This window comes from Dipodomys merriami, unplaced genomic scaffold (genome assembly GCF_024711535.1).
Source record: "Dipodomys merriami isolate MVZ:Mamm:240054 unplaced genomic scaffold, mDipMer1.0.p SCAF_104, whole genome shotgun sequence".
Taxonomy (NCBI): domain Eukaryota; kingdom Metazoa; phylum Chordata; class Mammalia; order Rodentia; family Heteromyidae; genus Dipodomys; species Dipodomys merriami.
The window spans coordinates 3,432,878-3,451,369 of record NW_027202316.1 but is presented as its reverse complement, the minus strand read 5'-3'; the positions used below and the strand labels follow the sequence as shown (position 1 = coordinate 3,451,369).

At 46.0% G+C, this 18,492-nt stretch overlaps 1 protein-coding gene across 1 annotated transcript; it reads left to right on the top strand.

Moving 5' to 3' along the window:
* Nucleotides 1–12,430: 12,430 nt before the first annotated feature.
* Nucleotides 12,431–17,807, top strand: Yae1 (YAE1 maturation factor of ABCE1). Its single transcript, XM_069998468.1, has 3 exons — nt 12,431–12,594; nt 15,410–15,531; nt 17,251–17,807. The coding sequence occupies exons 1-3, from the start codon at nt 12,466–12,468 to the stop codon at nt 17,678–17,680; spliced, it is 681 nt and encodes a 226-aa protein (XP_069854569.1). The 5' UTR covers nt 12,431–12,465; the 3' UTR covers nt 17,681–17,807.
* Nucleotides 17,808–18,492: the final 685 nt, after the last annotated feature.

The following is an 18,492-nucleotide window of genomic DNA, read 5'->3' as shown; positions in this document are numbered from 1 at the left end:
AGGCAAGTGCTCTACCACTGCGCCATCTTCCCAGCCCTCCATGAGACTCTTATCTCCAATTAACCACCAGAAAACTGGAAGTGGTGCTGTGGCTCAAGTGGTAGAATGCTTGTCTTATGCTGAAGAGCTGAGGGACAGAGCCCAGGCCCAGAGTTCCAAGACCAACGACCAACCAAAAAAAAAAAAAAAAGAAAGAAAGAAAGGAAGGAAGACAGAAAAAAAGAAAGAAAAGAAAGGAAGGAAGAAAGAAAGAAAGAAAGAAAGAAAGAAAGAAAGAAAGAAAGAAAGAAAGAACCAGAAGTGGCACTGTGGCTCTAGTGGTAGAGTGCAAGCCTTGAGCAAAAGCAGCTCAGGGATACTGCCTAGGCCCTGAGTTCAAGCCCCAGAAGAAGGAGGAGGGGGGAGGGGGAGGGAGGGGGAGGGGAAAGGGAGAGGGATAAGGACAGGGAGAAGAAAGAAGAAGGAAAAAGAGAAAGAAAAGAAGAGAATAATTTCTTTTAGATCATGAGAGCATTGGAAGAGGCTGGACCCCTTACTTAGCATCACTAAGAAGTGGCAGAAATTAGAAAGGCGTTAGCCCTACTGGGACCAAGATTAATAGGCTTGGGGTTTTCATGAGCCCAGGGTCTCTTGGGTAAAATTTGATGCATCCCTCATTGACAAAAGCTAGAGCAGGGGCTGGGAAGGTGGCTCAGTGGTACAGCACTTGCCTTGCATGCTCGAGGCCCTGGGTTCGATTCCCCAGCACCACATAAGAAAAAAGCTGGAAGTGGCACTGTGGCTCAAGTGGTAGAGTGCTAGCCTTGGGCTGAAGAGCTGAGGGACAGCGCCCAAGCCCAGAGTTCAGGCCCCATGACTGGACCTGAAAAAAAAGCTAGAGCATACAGAAGACAGGGAAAGAAGGGAGAGAAACTTGGAAAATACCAAGAGAAAAACCAAGATGGGAGGAAGGAAAGCTAAACATTGTTGGAGAGCCTAGCTTGTGATTTAAACATTGTATCGAACGTATAATGAAGAGAAACTGCTATTGACAATCAAAACTGGTTAGTGGCCAAGAACCTATAACTCATTATAAACCACCCAGGAGGCTGAGATCTGAAGAGTTCAGAAGTTCAAGGCCAGCCCGGAGTGTGTGTGTGTGTGTGTGTGTGAGGGGTGGGGGGGAGTCCATAACACTCTATTGCTAGAATAATCAGCAAAAAGCCAAGACCCAAGCAAGCATGGCTCAAGTGGTAAAGAGTCAACCAAACAGACAAGCTAATCAAGCTTGAGACCCTCAGTTCAAGAAGGAAGGAAGGAAGGGAGGGAGGGAGGGAGGGAGAGAGGGAGGGAGGGAGGGAGGGAGGGAGGGAGGGAGGGAGGGAGGGAGGGAGGGAAGGAGGGAGGGAGGGAAAGAACTGGCTAGAATCCCTTCCAGTCTTTCCCTGAGGAATTTATTTTATGTTGTATCAAAAAGTGTCAAGGGGAGCCGGGCGATGGTGGCTCACGCCTGTAATCCTAGCTACTCAGGAGGCTGAGATCTGAGGATCTTGGTTCAAAGCCAGCCTGGGCAGGAGAGACTGTGAGACTCCTATCTCCAATAAACCACCAGAAAACCAGAAGTGGCGCTGTAGCTCAAGTGGTAGAGCGCTTGCCTTGAGCTGACGAGCCTAAGGGACAGCGCCCAGGCCCAGAGTTCAAGCCCCACGACCGACAAAAAAAAAAAAAAAAAAGTGTCAAGGGGCCAGGTGCTGGTGGCTCACGCCTGTAATCCTAACTACTTAGGAGGCTGAGGTCTGAGGATCACAGTTCAAAGCCAGCCAGGACAGAATCATCTGTGAGACTCTTACCTCCAATTAACCACCAGAAAACCTGACGTGGCACTGTGGTTCAAATAGTAGAGCTCTAGCCTTGAGCTGGATAGCTGAAGGACAGTGCCCAGGCCCAGAGTTCAAGACCCATGACTGACAAAAAAAAAAAGTGTCAAGGGGGCTGGGAATGTGGCTCAATGGTAGAGTGCTTGCCTAGCATGCATGAAGCCCTGGGTTAGATTCCTCAGTACCACAACACAGCAAAAGCTGGAAGTGGTGCTGTGACTCAAGTAGTAGAGTGCTAGCCTTGAGCAAAAAGAAGCTCAGAGATAGAGTTCAGGCCCTGAGTTCAAGCATCAGGACCGGCAAAAAAAAAAAAAAAAAAAAGTGTCAAGGGGCCAGTCTCTGGTGGCCTACACTTGTAATCCTAATTACTCAGGAGGCTGAGCTCTGTGAATCACCTTCAAAGATGTCAGCCCAGGCAGGAAAGTCCATGAGACTCTTGTCTCCAATTAACCACTAGAAAACCAAAGGTGGAGCTGTGGTACAAAGCGTTAGACCACTGGCCTTGAGCAAATAAGCTCAGGGTCACTGCCCAGGCCCTCAAGCTCCATGACTGATACCTCCCCAAAAAAAACAAAAAAGTCTCAAGGAATATGTATTAGTCTCCACAGGAGTCAGATAGGAGTCCATTGAAACCAGAAGCCCTCAGCCATCACTGACACCATCCTGCTGTCTTCTTAAAAGCAGAAGCTGTGAGTCCAGTGCTAGTAGCTCATACCCATAATCCTAGCTACTAAGAGCTAAGGATCCTGGTACAAAGCCAGCCCAGGCAGAAAAGTTCCCATGAAACTCTTATCTCCAATTAACCACTCAAAAACCACAAGTGGTACTGTAGAGCACAAACAGGCTCAGGGACAGTGCCCAGGCCCTGAATTCAAACCCCATGACCAACAACAACAAAAAGTTCAGGGGCTGGGAAGGTGGCTCAGTGGTAAAAGTGCTTACCTCGCATGCATGAGTCCCTGGGTTCGATCCCTCAGCACCACATAAACAGAAAAAGCTGGAAGTGGCACTGTGGCTCAAGAGGTAGAATGCTAGCCTTGAGCTGAAGAGCTGAAGGACAGTGCCCAGGCACAGAGTTCAAGCCCCAGGACTGACAAAACAAAACAAAAAATCAGAAGCTTATGGAGGTTTAGAAGCATGTTTCAAATGGTAAAGCGTTGGCCTAGCAAGCATGAGGCTCTGAATTCAAATCCCAGTAGTGACTAAATAAATGCTGAGGTCAAAGTTGGACAACTTTGACCCTGTTGTGTGGGGGGACCTGCTCCCTAACTTCCTCAGCTCTTCTCCATATAGCTTCCTCCTTCTAATCTAACTCAGCCAAATTTTAACAAGTGTTTCTGGGTTAAATACCCCCATTAAAACAGTCTGAGGCCATAATATCCAATATATACAAGGAGCTCAAGAAACTAACCCCTCCCAAACATAATAAACTAATCATTACGTGGGCAAAGAAACTAAGGAGAGATTTCTCAGAAGAAGAGGTAAGAATGGCAAAGAAACACATGAGGAAATGTTCATCAACCCTGGCCATAAAGGATATGCAAATCAAAACAACTCTTTAGATTCCATCTCACCCCAACAACAAACGCTGGTGGGGATGTGGGGAAAAGGGAACCCTTCTGCACTGCTGGTGGGAATGTGAACTAGTACAACCAATATAGAAAGCAGCTTGGAAGTTCTTCAAAAATCTAAACATAGACTTTCCCCATGACTGAGCCATACCACTCCTGAACATCATCAACCAGGATGTAATAAGGACACCTGCACATCCATGTTCATTGCTGCACTATTCACAATAACCAAGATATAGAAACAGCTCAGATGCTCCACAATAGATGAGTGGATCCAAAAAGATGTGGTACCTATCTACAATGGAATTTTATTTCTTTTTTTTTGGGGGGGGGTCCAGTTGTGGGGCCTGAACTCTGGGCCTGGGCGCTGTCCCTCAGCTCTTGAACTCAAGGCTAGCACTTGAGCCACAGCGCCACTTCCAGCTTTTTTTCTTTTTGCTTATGTAGTGCTCAGGAATCAAACCCAGGGCCTCAGGCATGCATGGCAAGCGCTCTACCACTGAGCCACCTTCCCAGCCCCTCACCAGAAAACTGGAAGCGGTGCTGTGGCTCAAGTGGTAGAGTGCTCCCTTGAGCTGAAGAGCTGAAGGACAGCAGCACCCAGGCCCAGAGATCAAGCCCCATGACTGCCAAAAAAAAATGTATTTCTAATGCTCAGCCATCTATTTGACCACTATTATCAATTTTCCTCTTCTAATACATATTACATGGCCTCAGAGAAAACCTGATGAAAGCAATTAAAAGACAAGACCAAAGTAATCCATTGCTGCTTGTATTAAGAACCGAACATGTGCAAGTTTCCAAGTGACAAGCAGGAAAACTGCTCACTTGGCATATGGAAATCACTTCTGCTGTCTGGCTACCAAAGACTAAATGATTGAAGCCAATGTGCTAAAAGAGGATTCTAGAAAAGGTCTGTGCCCTCTTTAAGGGTTTATTGTGTCAACTACAAAAGAGCAGGCTTGCAAAAGACACACATAAAGTGTGTTAGACTGAGATAAAGAATGCAACTTAGCAGGAATTGGAAAATAGTAGGACATAAAAAAGAATTGTTGAAGCTGGGGGGGGGGGAAGAAAAGACAAGGATGAATGATAAGCAGATGAAGGAGGAGAAAATAATAGGGAATCCTAAAGGCTGACCCCATTATAAAGTATTGATATGAGAGACACTCAGCTGCAAGATAAGTTTGCTCAAGGCTCTTGAGTTAAGTTCACATTGTGACACCAAAATTTATGCAGGGGGTGTCATCATTATTTACAGTTCACTTTTCTAAGAGGAGGGAATACTATTTTAGAAACAACAAGATCACCCACTTGAAAGGACCTTGAATGATCATCTGGCTCCTGGAGTTTAGTTAGCAGTGAGCCTCTCTGAGTGCCCACAGAGTCAGCCATTGTTACCCTCTTCCAGAATATTTCCCAACCAATAATTAGTCCTGGCAGTGTATTGAAACCTGGCCATGTATTCCAAAGGCAGGACTCCTATTCTTTGCTCCAGAGCTCCCTCACATGTTGGCCAAGATGTAGCCACTGAGGATCTCTCTGCCCAATCCCACAGCCTCTCCCTCACTATGACAGAAATCCAATTGGCATAGTTTTCAGAAACCTTGTCCTCATGCTGGGAAGGTGGCTCAGTGGTAGAGTGCTTGCCTTGCATGCATGAGGCACTGAGTTTGATTCCTCAGCACCACATAAGCAAAAAGAAAAAACCCAGAAGTGGCGCTGTGGCTCAAGTAGTAGAGCACTAGCCTTGAGCTGAAGAGCTGAGGGACAGCGCCCAGGCCCAGAGTTCAGGCCTCATGACTGGACCCCAAAAACAAAATAAAGAAACAAACAAACAAAAAGAAACCTTGTTCTGGTGCTGGGAAGGTGGCTCAGTGGTAGAGTGCTTGCCTTGCATGCATGAGGCCCTGGGTTCGATTCCTCAGCACCACATAAACAGAAAAAGCCAGAAGTGGCACTGTGGCTCAAGTGATAGAGTGCTAGCCTTGAGTTCAAGCCCCACAACCAACAAAAAAAAGAAAAAAGAAAGCTTGTCCTGCCAAATCCTGCTTCTTTCTCTTTGTGGATTTCAGTAGCCTTGTGCTCCTCAATCCCTAATAATCTCACACATTCTTACCTGACCCTCCTGAAGGGTAATGCTATTTTCTTTTTTTTTTTTTTTTGAGGGGGAGGGGTGGGGGGGTTGGTCATGAGGTTTGAACTCTGGGCCTGGGCGCTGTTCTTCAGCTCTTCAGTTCAAGGGGAGCACTCTACCACTTGAGCCACAGTACCACTTCCAATTTTCTGGTGGTTTTATTGGAGATAAGAATCTCATGGATGCGCCTGCCCAGGGTTGGCTTTGAACCACAATCCTTAGATCTCAACCTCCTGAGTAGCTAGGATGACAAGCATGAGCCACTGGCACTCAGCCTCAAACAACCTTTTCAATCCATATATCTGATGTAGATTTTACATCCAGAAATTATATAGACTCTTTCAAACATACTAAGAAGACAATTCAACTTTTAATGGGCAGAGATTTCTTTCATTTTAAATGATAAAGGAGCCAAGCAGTAGTGGCTCACACTTGTAATCTTTGCTACTCAGGAGGCTGACATCTGAGGATCAAGGTTAAAAGTCAGCCGGTGCAGGAAAATCCATGAGATCTCCAGTTAGCCACCAAAAAGACAGAAGTGGAGCTGTGATTCAAATGGTAGAGCACTAGTCTTGAACAAAATAAAAAGATCAGGGACAGCGCCCTGGTCCTGAGTTGAAGCCCTAGGACAGGAACAATAAATAAATAAATAAATAAATAACAAGCCGGGCGCTGGTGGCTCACGCCTGTAATCCTAGCTACTCGGGAGGCTGAGATCTGAGGATCGTGGTTCAAAGCTAGCCTGGGCAGGAAAGTTTGTGAGACTCTTATCTCCAATAAACCACTAGAAAACCGGAAGTGGCGCTGTGGCTCAAGTGGTAGAGTGCTAGCCTTGAGCTGAAGAGCTGAGGGACAGTGCCCAGGCCCAGAGTTCAGGCCCCATGACCGCACCCAAAAAAATAAATAAATAAATAAAAATAAAAAAGGAATAACAAATAAGCACGTGAACATGTATTCAATGTTGGTGTTGTGGGGAAGACCACCAGGAGAGACCACACAGACACAGAGTACAGCCAATAGAAAGTCTTTATTACTGGACGGGACTACACTGGGCAGTCAGTGCCCAAAAGTACAGTCCCAAGCCTGGTCTCATGGCCTTTTTTAAAGCAGAAAACTCACCTCTTTGTTTGCTCAGAGGTGGAAAGTGCCTAATGGTTCTTTCCTGCTGCAGGTGCAAGCCCAGGGGAAGCTACAGAAACATAATAGACAATGCTGTAAGCAGGCATTGAGCAAAGGCAGCATGACCTGTTTCTATGATTGTTACCTAGGAACATAAAACAGTGACTACAAATATCTTTGAATGTCTAACTATAAGGAACTAGTCTCACAGGTGGAGTGCAGTCCTTTCTTTAAGAGTTGCAAAAGCAAAATGGAGGTATAGAGGCTGAGTAAACTCTAAGACAATGAGGCTTGATAAGTCCTATCGCATCATAAGTCATCTGGAAAATGAAAATTAAAACCATCCACCCATCAAAATAACAATATCTTTAAAAAATGTGGCAGGGCTGGGAATGTAGCTTAGTAGTAGAGTGCTTGCCTAGCATGCATGAAGCCCTGGGTTCAATTCTTCAGTACCATATAAACAAAAAAGGTTGGAAGTGGCACTGTGGCTCACGTGGTAGTATGCTAGCCTTGAGCAAAAGAAGCTCAGGGACAGTCCCCAGATCCTGAGTTCAAACCCCAGGACTGGCAAAAAAAAAAAAAAAGTGATAATTCCAAGTGAAAGAGAATAAGCGATATATAACTCAATTACACATTGCTGATAGGCGTGTAAAGGGATAAAATCACTTTGGACAATACCGCATCAGACTCTTAGGTCAAATTTGTATTTATCCTATGACCCAGAAATTCTACTTCTAGATATATACACATGAAAAATGAGAATATGTGTATGTAAAATAATATCTATACCAAATGCTGGTAGCTCTCACCTGTAATCCTAGCTACACTGCCCAAGCAGACAAACTCAATAAATTTTTTATTTTGTCTGTTGTGGGGCTTGAACTCAGGGTCTGGTTGCTGTCCCTGAGCCTCTTTGTGTCCAAGGCTAGCACTCTACCAATTGAGCCACAGCACCACTTGTGATTTTTGAGTGGTTAATTGAAGATAAGAGTCTCATGGGGGCAAAGGACATAGCTAGCAAGATCAATAGAAAGCCCACGGATGGGGAGAAGATCTTCACTAGCCATACAACGGACAAGGGTCTCATATCTAAAATATAACTGGAACTCAAAAAATTAAATCCCCCTACAACAAATCTTCAAAGAAACAACTGCCCAATAAATAAGTGGGCTAAAGACTTAAAGAGAAACTTCTCTGAAGAGGAAAGAAGGATGGCCAATAGACACATGAAGAAATGCTCAACCTCTCTAGCCATAAAAGAAATGCAAATCAAAACAACATTGAGATACCACCTACCCCAGTTAGAATGGCTATAACCAAGAACTCTAATAACAACAGATGCTGGAGGGGATGTGGACAGAAGGGAACCTTACTGCACTGTTGGTGGGAGTGTAAACTTGTTCAACCACTTTGGAAAGTAGTATGGAGGTTCCTCAAAAGACTCCACATAGAGCTCCCCTATGACCCAGCAATCCCACTTTTGGGCATTTACTCAAATGTTTACAAACAAGACCACACTAAAGCTACCAGCACGACTATGTTTATTGCAGCCTTATTTACCATAGCTAAGATATGGAACCAACCCAGATGCCCCTCAAGAAAATGTGGTATATATTCACAATGGAATTCTATGCCTCCATCAGAAAGAATGAAATTGCCCCATTTGTTAGGAAATGGAAAGACTTGGAAAACATTATATTAAGTGAAATAAGCCAGGCCCAAAGAAACATAGGTCCCATGGTTTCCCTTATTTGCAATAAACTAGTATATGTCTGAGTCAAGCAGAAAAGGTCAGTTAAGTTGATGTTAGGGAAATGAACCCTAAGATATGCATTAAATGTTTTTTTTCTTTCATGCAATTGTTTCTAACACATTTATAAGATTATTTCTTTGTTGCTTTGTATGTCCCTCCCCCACGGTATAACCCCTGCTTTCACTGTATTTGATGTTATAATTTGTGGAAGGGAAGGGAAAAAACAAATTGTTTAAATAGGGTTACAGGTGGACCCATTGCAACAATGAGATGTACAAGTTGTTATGTTGAAAATGAACTTTACAACTTTGGGGGGAGGGAAGAGGGTAGGTGAGGGGGTGGGGGGAGGATGGGATGGGAAGGGGAAACAAAGGAGGAGGCTACAATGCTTGATAAGAAATGTACTCATTATCTTGCCCATGTAATTGTAACCCCTCTGTACAGTATTTTCACACACAAAAAAAGAAATGTACTCATTATCTTACCCCTGTAATTGTAACTCCTCTGTACAGTATTTTCACAATAAAAAATGTAAAAAGAAAGAGTCTCATGGGGACTTTTCTGCCTGTGCTGGCCTTGAACCAAGATCCTTGGATCACACCCTCCTAAGTAGCTAGGAGTACAGGCATGTGCCACCGCATCCAGCCCCAAGAGATTCTTACCTCTGTTTAACAAAAAAAAATTCCAGAAGTAAGCAGGACACTCGGCTCAAGCCTGTAAGCCTAGCTACTCTGAAGGCTGAGATCTGAGGATAGCGGTTCAAAGCCAGCCCAGGAAGTTAAATCCGTGAGACTCTTTTCTCCAATTAACCATGAGAAAACTAGAAGTGGCGCTGTGGCTCAAATGATACAGCACTTGCCTTGTGCTGAAGAGCTGAGGGACAGCACCCAGCCACAGAGTTCAAGACCAATGACTGAAAAAATAAAAAAATTCCAGAAGTGGAAGTATAGCTCAAGTAACCAAGGACCAACCTTGAGTGAAAAAGCCAACTGAAGCTTAAGGCTCTAAATTGAAGCCCCAGTACTGAGGAGGGGAAAAAAAAATGACATGTTCAAGAATGTCCAAGCCAGGTGCCAGTGACGCATGTCTGTAATCCTGGCTACTCCGGAGGCTGAGATCTGAGGATCACAGTTCAAAGCCAGCCCAGGAAAGAAAGTCCATGAGACTCTTACCTCCAATAAACCACAGAAAACCAGACATGGCACTGTAGCTCAAGTGGTAGAGCACTAGCTTTGAGCTGAAGAGCTTAGGAACAGCACCCAGACAAGTTCAAGCCCCAGGACTGACAAAAAAAAAAAAAAAAAAGAATATCCATAACTGCTTAAGTTTGAAAATTTCCAATCTGGAAATAACCCAAACATGTAACATTGAGTGAATGAACAAATCATGACATATCTGTACAATGAAAGTAGTACCCTACTACTTACAACACTCCTTCAGCCCAGCTTTTTGCTAAAGTTTTTGCCCAGGCTGACTTTGAACCATGACTGCTCTAGATCATTCTTTGAAGATTAAAAAGGACTTAAAGCTGGGCGCCGGTGGCTCACACCTGTAATCCTAGCTACTCAGGAGGCTGAGATCTGAGGATAACAGTTCAAAGCCAACCCCGGGCAGGAAAGTCTGTGAGACTCTTATCTCCAACAAACCACTAGAAAACCGGAAGTGGCGCTGTGGCTCAAGTGATAGAGTGCTCACCTTGAGCTGAAGAGCGCAGGGACAGCACCCAAGCCCCAGAAAAGAAAAAGAAAAAAAAAGGATTTAAAGATTTAATTGTGTAATGATCAAGTTTTTATAGTTTTTGTTTGGTTGGATTTTAGTAGTTATGGGGCTCGCCCTTGGGGATCTTGTGTTTGCTAAATAGGGGTCCCTACCTCTTGAACCATGCCCCTAGGCCTTTTGCCTTCATCATTTTATTGAATAGGGTCTCCTGTGTCTGCCCAGGGCCAACAGACCACCACCTGCCTATTTAGGCTTCTGTTTAGATAGAATTAACAAATATAGGCCATCATGCCCAGACAGGAGTTGAGGAGTCTTAAGAATTCTTTTCTTCCCAAATGGCCTCAAACTGTGATCCTCTCCATCTCTGCCCCCCAAGTAACATAAAATGTAAACTACCAGTGCCTGGCATCACGTTATTTTTTTAATGGTAGATATTGTCTTTTTGTTTTTTGTTTTTGTTTTTTGGTGTCAGTCCAGGGGCCTGAACTCTAGCCCTGGGCGCTGTCCCTGTGCTCTTCAGCTCAAGGTGAGCGCTCTACCACTTGAGCCACAGCGCCACCTCCGGTTTTCTGGTGGTTAATTGGAGATGAGTCTCACGGACTTTTCCTGGTCGGGCTGGCTTTGAATCTTGATCCTCAGATCTCAGCCTCTTGTATAGCTAGGATTACAGATGTGCATCACCAGCGCTCAATTGATGGAAGCCGGTTTTCCCAAGGAAGCACCTGCAGGTTGGGACATCTAGGGCTAACCTGACTGGAAGGTGCCCCTGAGAGGTCTCCAAGTAATAAGAGTTTAAATCTTCAGCCTCACCCCCTCGTTGGTAGGCTGCCTAGTGTCAAATGTGCATTATAAAAGGGGAAACTCAGGTCCTGGGGTGAAGAGCCACAGGGAAATCCTGAATCCCATTATGCTTTACTAAAAACTCATCCCAAGGAGCTGTGTGAGTACCGCTGAATAGTTAACCCCACAGGCTCCACCTGCAACATCAGCGAACCACTACCAGAGAAATGACATTAGATGCAAAGATGAGAGAATTTCCCCGTTTTCCACATGTAATAACTTTCCGAACCGATGTTTATTGCTAAACATAGGAGTAGTTGAGATGGACAAATTATTAGTAAGCATTCTGTCAGAGGCCAAAGGAAAACAAAGGTTTTTGTCATAGCATACCAAATTGTTATTGCCAATAATCTTTGACAAACGTATAATAGAAACTTTGCAAATCTTCAAGCCAAAATACACACACACACACACACACACACACAATAATCAACAATACCTTAATTTTCTTCTGTATTAGTGGTTACCTCCCTTCTAATTCCTATCCTATGTAGTTTTATTCCCTCTTATTTTTTACATCAAAGCCTTGCAGAATTATCCATCGGATTGGTGTTTCCAAATAACCAGCTTTAGTTATTCATGAAAGGTTTGGGGTTTTCTGATTTATTTATATCAATTACTGTATCTATTTCTTCCCTTACTACTATTTTGTTTCTGATTAAAATGTATCTCTGTATAGGGGATGCAAAATTCCCTCTGAAGACTTAGAATTCGAACCTAGGGGTTGGGGAGTGTACCTAAGTGGCAGAAGCCCGAGCAACATTCTGGGTTTCATGCCCTGGATTCAGTCTCTCGCGCTGAAATATAAACTAGTACAAAACTGTTGTCTGATTCCCCACATCCCATTACTACTCTGTGCATTTTTTCCACATCGTTGTTTGGTGGGGGGGGGGGGGGTGAGGATATTCCCTGAGGACCTGGGCGCTGTCCCTGAGCTGCTTTTACCCAAGGTTAGCGCTCCACGACTTGAGCCATGGCTCTACTTCTGGCTTTTTGCTGGTTGCTCGGAGGTCAGAGCTCCTGAACTCCTCTGCCCCGGCTGGCTGGCGATCCTCAGGTCTCAGCCTGCTGAGCGGCTAGCACTGCAGGCGCGCGCATCAGCGCCGGGCCGGGCCCGCCCCGCTCCATCCCTCCCCGTGACCGCCACCCCACTGCGAAGGGGTCCGGATCAAGCTTATCCGGCGGCTCCCTGCCTCCAACGCAGGGCGCAGGCGGGCTGACCACGCCTCAGTTTCCCCTGCTTTCACGCAAAGCCACGGGGACACCGCAGCAGGAGTTTGCAAACTACAGCCGAATGAGAGGGAGGCTGAGTCACAGCAGCAGGCGGCGACTCCAAGACGGCGGGGCCCGAGAGCAGCAGCGTGGACCCCGGCGGCCCCGGCGCGCGTGCGCACGCCAGCGGCCTGCCGAGGCCCCGCCCCCGAACCGGAAGTGCACGCCGGCGGCGCTTCCGGCGGTCCCGGGGTGATGTCGTGGGTTCGAGTGCAGCCGGTGGCCTGCGGTCCCGGGGAGCCGGGGGACGTGTTCGACGAGGAAGCGGACGAGTCGGTGCTGCTGCAGCGGGAATGGAGGAACCACATGCAAAGACGAGTTCAAGTAAAGCCCGGTGCCGGCCCTGGGGAATGCGGGGTGCGGGAAGAGGGGGTGGGAGGGAGGGATTCAGGGTGCGGGGAGGGGACAGGGTTACGAGGCGAGGGGGTCGGGTGCCAGAAGAGCGGATCCGGGTGCGGGGAGAGGCGATCGGGGGTGGGGAGAGGGCCAGGGAGAGAGGATCCGGGTGCAGGGAGAGGGGGCCGGGCTGCGGGGAGAGGGGATCGGGGGTGGGATGGGGAGAGGGCCGGGCTGCGGGGAGAGGGCCAGGGAGAGAGGATCGGGGTGCGGGGAGAGGGGATCGGGGGTGGGCAGAGGGAGCCGGGGTGTGAGGTGGAGGCCGCCTGGTCGGCCTGTGCGCTGCGTTAGGAAAAAGGTGAGAACTGAAGAGCTGCAGGGCCACGCCAGGATCGAGGATCGCGGCGGGGGGTCGGGGGAAAGCGGCGGGAGGTAGGTGAGACTCCAAGGACCCCGTCATGGCGATCTGGAGACCCATCTCCGGTGACATGAGTCGCCCTAAAATTAGGTGTGGTATGAATGGAGACAGGGAGGGGGGTGAATAACCTATTCAGCTTGGGTAGGGAAAGCTAGTATGAAACCCTGGGGACTCAGTAAGGACCTGTAGGTTTCGGGGACTGGCTCATTACTCCTTACTATTCGTCCAGGCTAAGGTTAATGACCAGATGGAGCACTCAAAATTTAGTCCTGGGCGAAACTAAGTTGTGTGATCTGTGCCCAACCATTAAATTGCTCTTAAAGCTTCAGTTGCCGCTGAGGCCTTAGTAGAGTGCCTGCCTAATCAAGCACGAGGGCCTGTGTGCAAACGCCAATAACACACACACACACACATACATTCTACCATTGCGCGCGCGCCCACACACACACACACACACACACACACACTATGCCATTACTCAGGCCTGTAATTGCACACACACACACACACACACTATGCCATTACTCAGGCCTGTAATCCTAGCTCCTCTGGCGTCTTTGATCTGAGGATTGCAATTCAAAGCTAGCCTAGGGAGAAAAGTCCGCGAGACAATCTCCAATTAACCAGCAAAAAGCTGGAGATAGAGCTGTGGCTCAAATAATAGAGCTTCTGCCTTAGTGAAAAAAACCTACAAAAGAACTTGTGAGCCCGGCGCCAGTGGCTCACGCCTGTAATCCTAGCTACTCAGAAGGCTGAGATCTGAGGATCACGGTTCAAAGCCAGCCCAGGCAAGGAAAGTCCGTGAGACTCTTATCTCCAATAAACCACCAGAAAACCAGAAGTGGCGCTGTGGCTCAAGCGTAGAGCGCTTGCCTTGAGCTAAAGAGCTGAGGGATACTGCCCAAGCCCAGAATTCAAGCCTTACAAACGACCCAAAAAAAAAAGGGGGGGGGAGACAGAACTTGAGGACCTCAGTACAAGACCCAGTACTGGTGTATTCACACACACACCAGCTGCTCTTATTTAACATTTCAATAAAATAATATTTAATATTTACTTACTCTAGTAACCATGTTGTCCCTTGCAAAATGCTATATGGGAAACAGGCTAGACAAGTAAGTACTAAGCATCCTTTGGCTTTTTAAATTTATTTTGTGCCAAACCTGGGGCTTGAACTAGGGGCTAGCGTACTGTTCCTGAGCTTTTTGATTCAAGGATAGGTCTCCCATTTGAGACATACTGTCACTTCCAACTTTTTGGTGGTTAATTGGAGATTAGAGTCTCATGGACTTGCCTGCACAGGCTGACTTTGAACTGTGATCCTTAGAACTTTGAGGTTTTTGTTTGTTTTACTAATCATCTTTGAGTGCTTAAACACCATTGGGAGATGCAGACTTACCATCCTTCTTTTCCATCAGAATTTTCCTCTGTACCTGCTTTGCCAGCCTCCTTACCAACCTACACCAGCCTAATAAGCTCCCAAGGGACCAGACATGTGTTTTTCTACCACTCCTTTCTTCCTTTCTTTATTTTTTTTCGGTCGTAGGGCTTGAGCTCTGGGCTTGAGCGCTGTCCCTATGCTCTTCAGCTCAAGGCCAGCACTCTACCACTTGAGCTACAGCGCCACTTCCTGTTTTCTAGTGGTTTATTGGAAATAAGTCTCACGGACTTTCCTGCCCAGGCTGGCTTTGAACCATGATCCTCAGATCTCAGCCTCCTGTGTAGCTAGGATTACAGGTCAGAGCCACCAGCGCCCAGCTTTTTTTTTTTTTTTTTTTTTTTGTCCGTTGTGAGGCCTGAACTCTGGGCCTGGGCACTGTCCCTCAGCTTTTTAGCTCAAGGCGAGCGCTCTACAACTTGAGCCACAGCACCACTTCTGGCTTTTTCTGCTTTATGTGGTGCTGAGGAATCGAACCCAGGGACTCATGCATGCAAGGCAAGCACTCTACCACTGAGCCACCTTCCCAGCCCTTCCACTGGGAAGGTGGCTCAATGGTAGAGCACTTACCTTGCATGCATGAAGCCCTGGGTTCGATTCCCCAGCACCACATAAGCAAAAAGAAAAAAGCCGGAAGTGGAGCTATGGCTCAAGTGGTAGAGCGTTAGCCTTGAGCTGAAGAGTTGAGGGACAGCGCCAAGGCCCAGAGTTCAGGCCCCACAACCGGACCCAAAAAAAAACAAAAAAACAAAAACAACTTTTAAAGTAAGAGAAGGAAAGGTGAGTCAGCAATAAACTTTTAGGAGAAACATAATCAGCCTTGGTTTTGTGCCTATGCATGTAAGTTTGCTAACACACTAAAAGGTTTCATCAGTCTCTGAACTGGCTCAATTCCTTTCTAGTTCACATGGTGATCATTTCAGCTGTGGTTCTTCATTTACTTCCAGGAAGGTTACAGAGATGGCGTAGATGCTGGCAAAGCAGTGGCTCTTCAGCAGGGTTTCAACCAAGGTTACAAGGAAGGTGCAGAAGTCATTGTAAACTATGGACAAATTAGAGGAACGCTGAGGTAACTAGAAAAACTGACGTGCTGAATCATCTTCATCTCAGTGTTACTGCTAAATGTTTTATGAAAGTAATATGGAACAACAAGAGGGTTTTGGAGGTTTTGCCAGTTCTGGGGCTTGAACTCAGGGTCTGAGCTTTTTTTGGGAGGGGGGGGTCTGGTCGTGGTGCCTGAACTCTGGGCTTCAGCGCTGTCCCTCAGCTCTTCAGCTCAAGGCTAGCGCTCTACCACTTGAGCCACAGCACCACTTCCAGCCTTTTTCCTTTTGCTTATGTGGTGCTGAGGAATCGAACCCAGGGTCTCATGCATGCAAGGCAAGAGCTCTACCTCTGAGCCTGGGCTTCTTTTGCTCAAGGGTAGCACACTACCACTTGAGCCACAGTGCCACTTGCATGTATGGTACTGAGGAATTGAACTAGGGCTTCATGCATACTAGGCAAGCACTCTACCCCTAAGCCATATTCCCAGCCTACAACAAAAGGTCTTGAAAGTGCTTTTCTAAGGCTGAGATTGGAAGGTGGAAATTTAAAGCTAGCTTGAGCATAAAGTTCACAAGATTCCAACTCAGCAAGCACCTATCATCCCAGCTTGCTAGGAAGATGTTACTGGGAGGATCTCATTCCAAGCCAGCCCCATCAGGAGTAAAAAGTTAAAGAAAAGAAGAATTGTATTCATTACCTGACTTATAGTATTGTAATCTCTTTGTACAACACTTCAATATAACAATAAAATTACATTAATTTTTTTAAAAATCAAGAAACTCCAGCTGAACGGAAAATGCCAAATATGCTGGTACAATGCCTCTTATCCTAGCTACTGTGTGAAGCTTAAAGAAGGAATCATGGTCCACTGTGGCCCCAGCAAAAAGCTCAACCCTATCTCAAAAGCAACTAGATCAAAAGAACTGGAGAAGTGGTTCAAGCACTAGAGCACCTGCCTACCAAGTGTGAAGGAAGCCCTGAGTTCAAACCCCAGAATTGCCAAAATAACAATGGTAACAATAATGTTTTCCTAGTACTGAATTCTGTGTTTGAGAGCATAAAATAATACTGTCTTCAAAAAAGTAAAAAGTCATGATCAGTTCATTCCCTTTAATATATAAGCAGATATTTTCCTTTGCAAAGAAAGGTAAGACATTGTCCAAAAAAAATGTGCTCTTAGCTAGAATCCTAATGGCTAATAATAGCTAATCCTATTGATCCTATAGCTCATACCTAACCTATAATCCTAGCTGCTAAGTAGGCTGAGATGTGAGGATCACAGTTCAAAGCCAACCAAAGAGTCAGAGACTCTTGTCCCCAATTAACCACCGGAAAACTGGAAGTGATGCTGTGGATCAAAGTGGTAGAGCACAACCTTGAGCAAAAGAGCTCAGGGACAGTGCCCAGGCCCTGAGTTCAAGCTCCACAACCAACTCAAAAAGAAGTAGTCTTTATCTGACTTATATAACTTTAACTTTCTGTACATCACCTTTATAATAACAATAAAAAAATTTTAGAAGGTAGGAAAGTGGATAACTGAACTACCACCTTCCTCTTATTTAAAGGTCTTTGGGTTTTGAATAAAATCTTGTAGGACCTGCACATGAGGCAGAGCCTAGTAAGTCAGCCCTTTAGACTAGAAGCACAGTGTACACCAAGAACTTCCTTAGTACTCAGCATCAACCATTCTAAAATCCCACAATTGTTTGCCTCCTTAATTCTTGCTTCTGCTTCCACTCAGTGCTTTGCTCTCCTGGTGCCACCTGCACACTCACAGTGTGATTTGGATCAATAAAATACATACTCTTCTTGATGCACTTGGCCAGTGTGAAGAGTGTGTGCTGCAGCGTCTGAAAGCCATAGCCGCGGGGCCCCAGGTGGGAGACTTACTAGACTCCATTGAGGGAATGGATCTTGGTCACACCGTTCAAGCCAAGGAAAAGATTGCCGAAGTTACAGATGCAAGACTGTGTGAAAATGGTGCCGAGTGGAACCAAAATGGTGACAAGACTGTTGATGGGGTAGAGGGCTCACATTTGGAATGTCACAGGACACAAGAGCACCCACGTCTGGAACCCCCAAGCCTCACATGGGTTTTGGAACAGACAGCCACTTTAGTGACGCAGCTGGGAGTGCCAGTAGATGTATTACAGCACCTCAAACAGCTGTAAACACCATCTTCCCTTTTCTAGTCAGAGTTTCCCAATGAGACAACCATGAGCATTGAACATTTCATCTGTAGTGACCCTACTGCAGGTTTAAAATGTCCTCCACAGGAACACGATGAAATTAACATAACCTTTTTTGTCACTGGTAATTTTTCATAGTGTACGATGTGCTCAGGACATTCTAGTTATTATCATTTTCAAATTTCTGATCAAGCGCTAGCAATTTTAGATCATTAGCAAAAGAGAATTAAATATTTTATCTAGCCTAACACTACCTCTTGTTTGTGTCAACATCAAGTGGTCCAAAACCTCATTACCAGCTAGTCAGACCAAAGTCACCAAAAACAACACAAATAGATATGAGCCAGACACTGTTGGCTATCACCTATAATCCTAGATAATCAGGATCTGAGGATAAAGATCAAAAACAGCCTAGGCAAGAAAGTCTGAGATTCTTATCTCCAATAAAATTACTCTGAAAGGGCCTGGAAAGGTGGCTCAGTGGTAGAGTGCTTGCCTCAGATGCATGAGGCACTGGGTTCAATTCCTCAGCACCACATAAACAGAAAAAGCCAGAAGTGGCCCTGTGGCTCAAGTGGTAGAACACTAGCCTTGAGTTGCAGAGCTGAGGGACAGCGCCCAGGCCCAGAGTTCAAGCCCCAGTACCAAAAAGAAAAATTCATTCCCTTGTGAGTATAGACTTGAATTTCAGTTCTTGACCCCTGAAGCACTGACAGTCCTGTTTGCCATCATGCCTCCCTTGGCCCCATCATGTATTCCACATCTCTTTGCAGGCAATAATGAATAAATAATAC

Coding starts and splice junctions, on each gene's coding strand:
- Yae1 (XM_069998468.1), top strand. CDS start 12,466: ATGTCGTGGGTTCGAGTGCAGCCGGTGGCCTGCGGTCCCGGGGAGCCG. Junction 12,595..15,409: donor ACATGCAAAGACGAGTTCAA/GTAAAGCCCGGT, acceptor ATTTACTTCCAG/GAAGGTTACAGAGATGGCGT. Junction 15,532..17,250: donor CAAATTAGAGGAACGCTGAG/GTAACTAGAAAA, acceptor GCTTCCACTCAG/TGCTTTGCTCTCCTGGTGCC.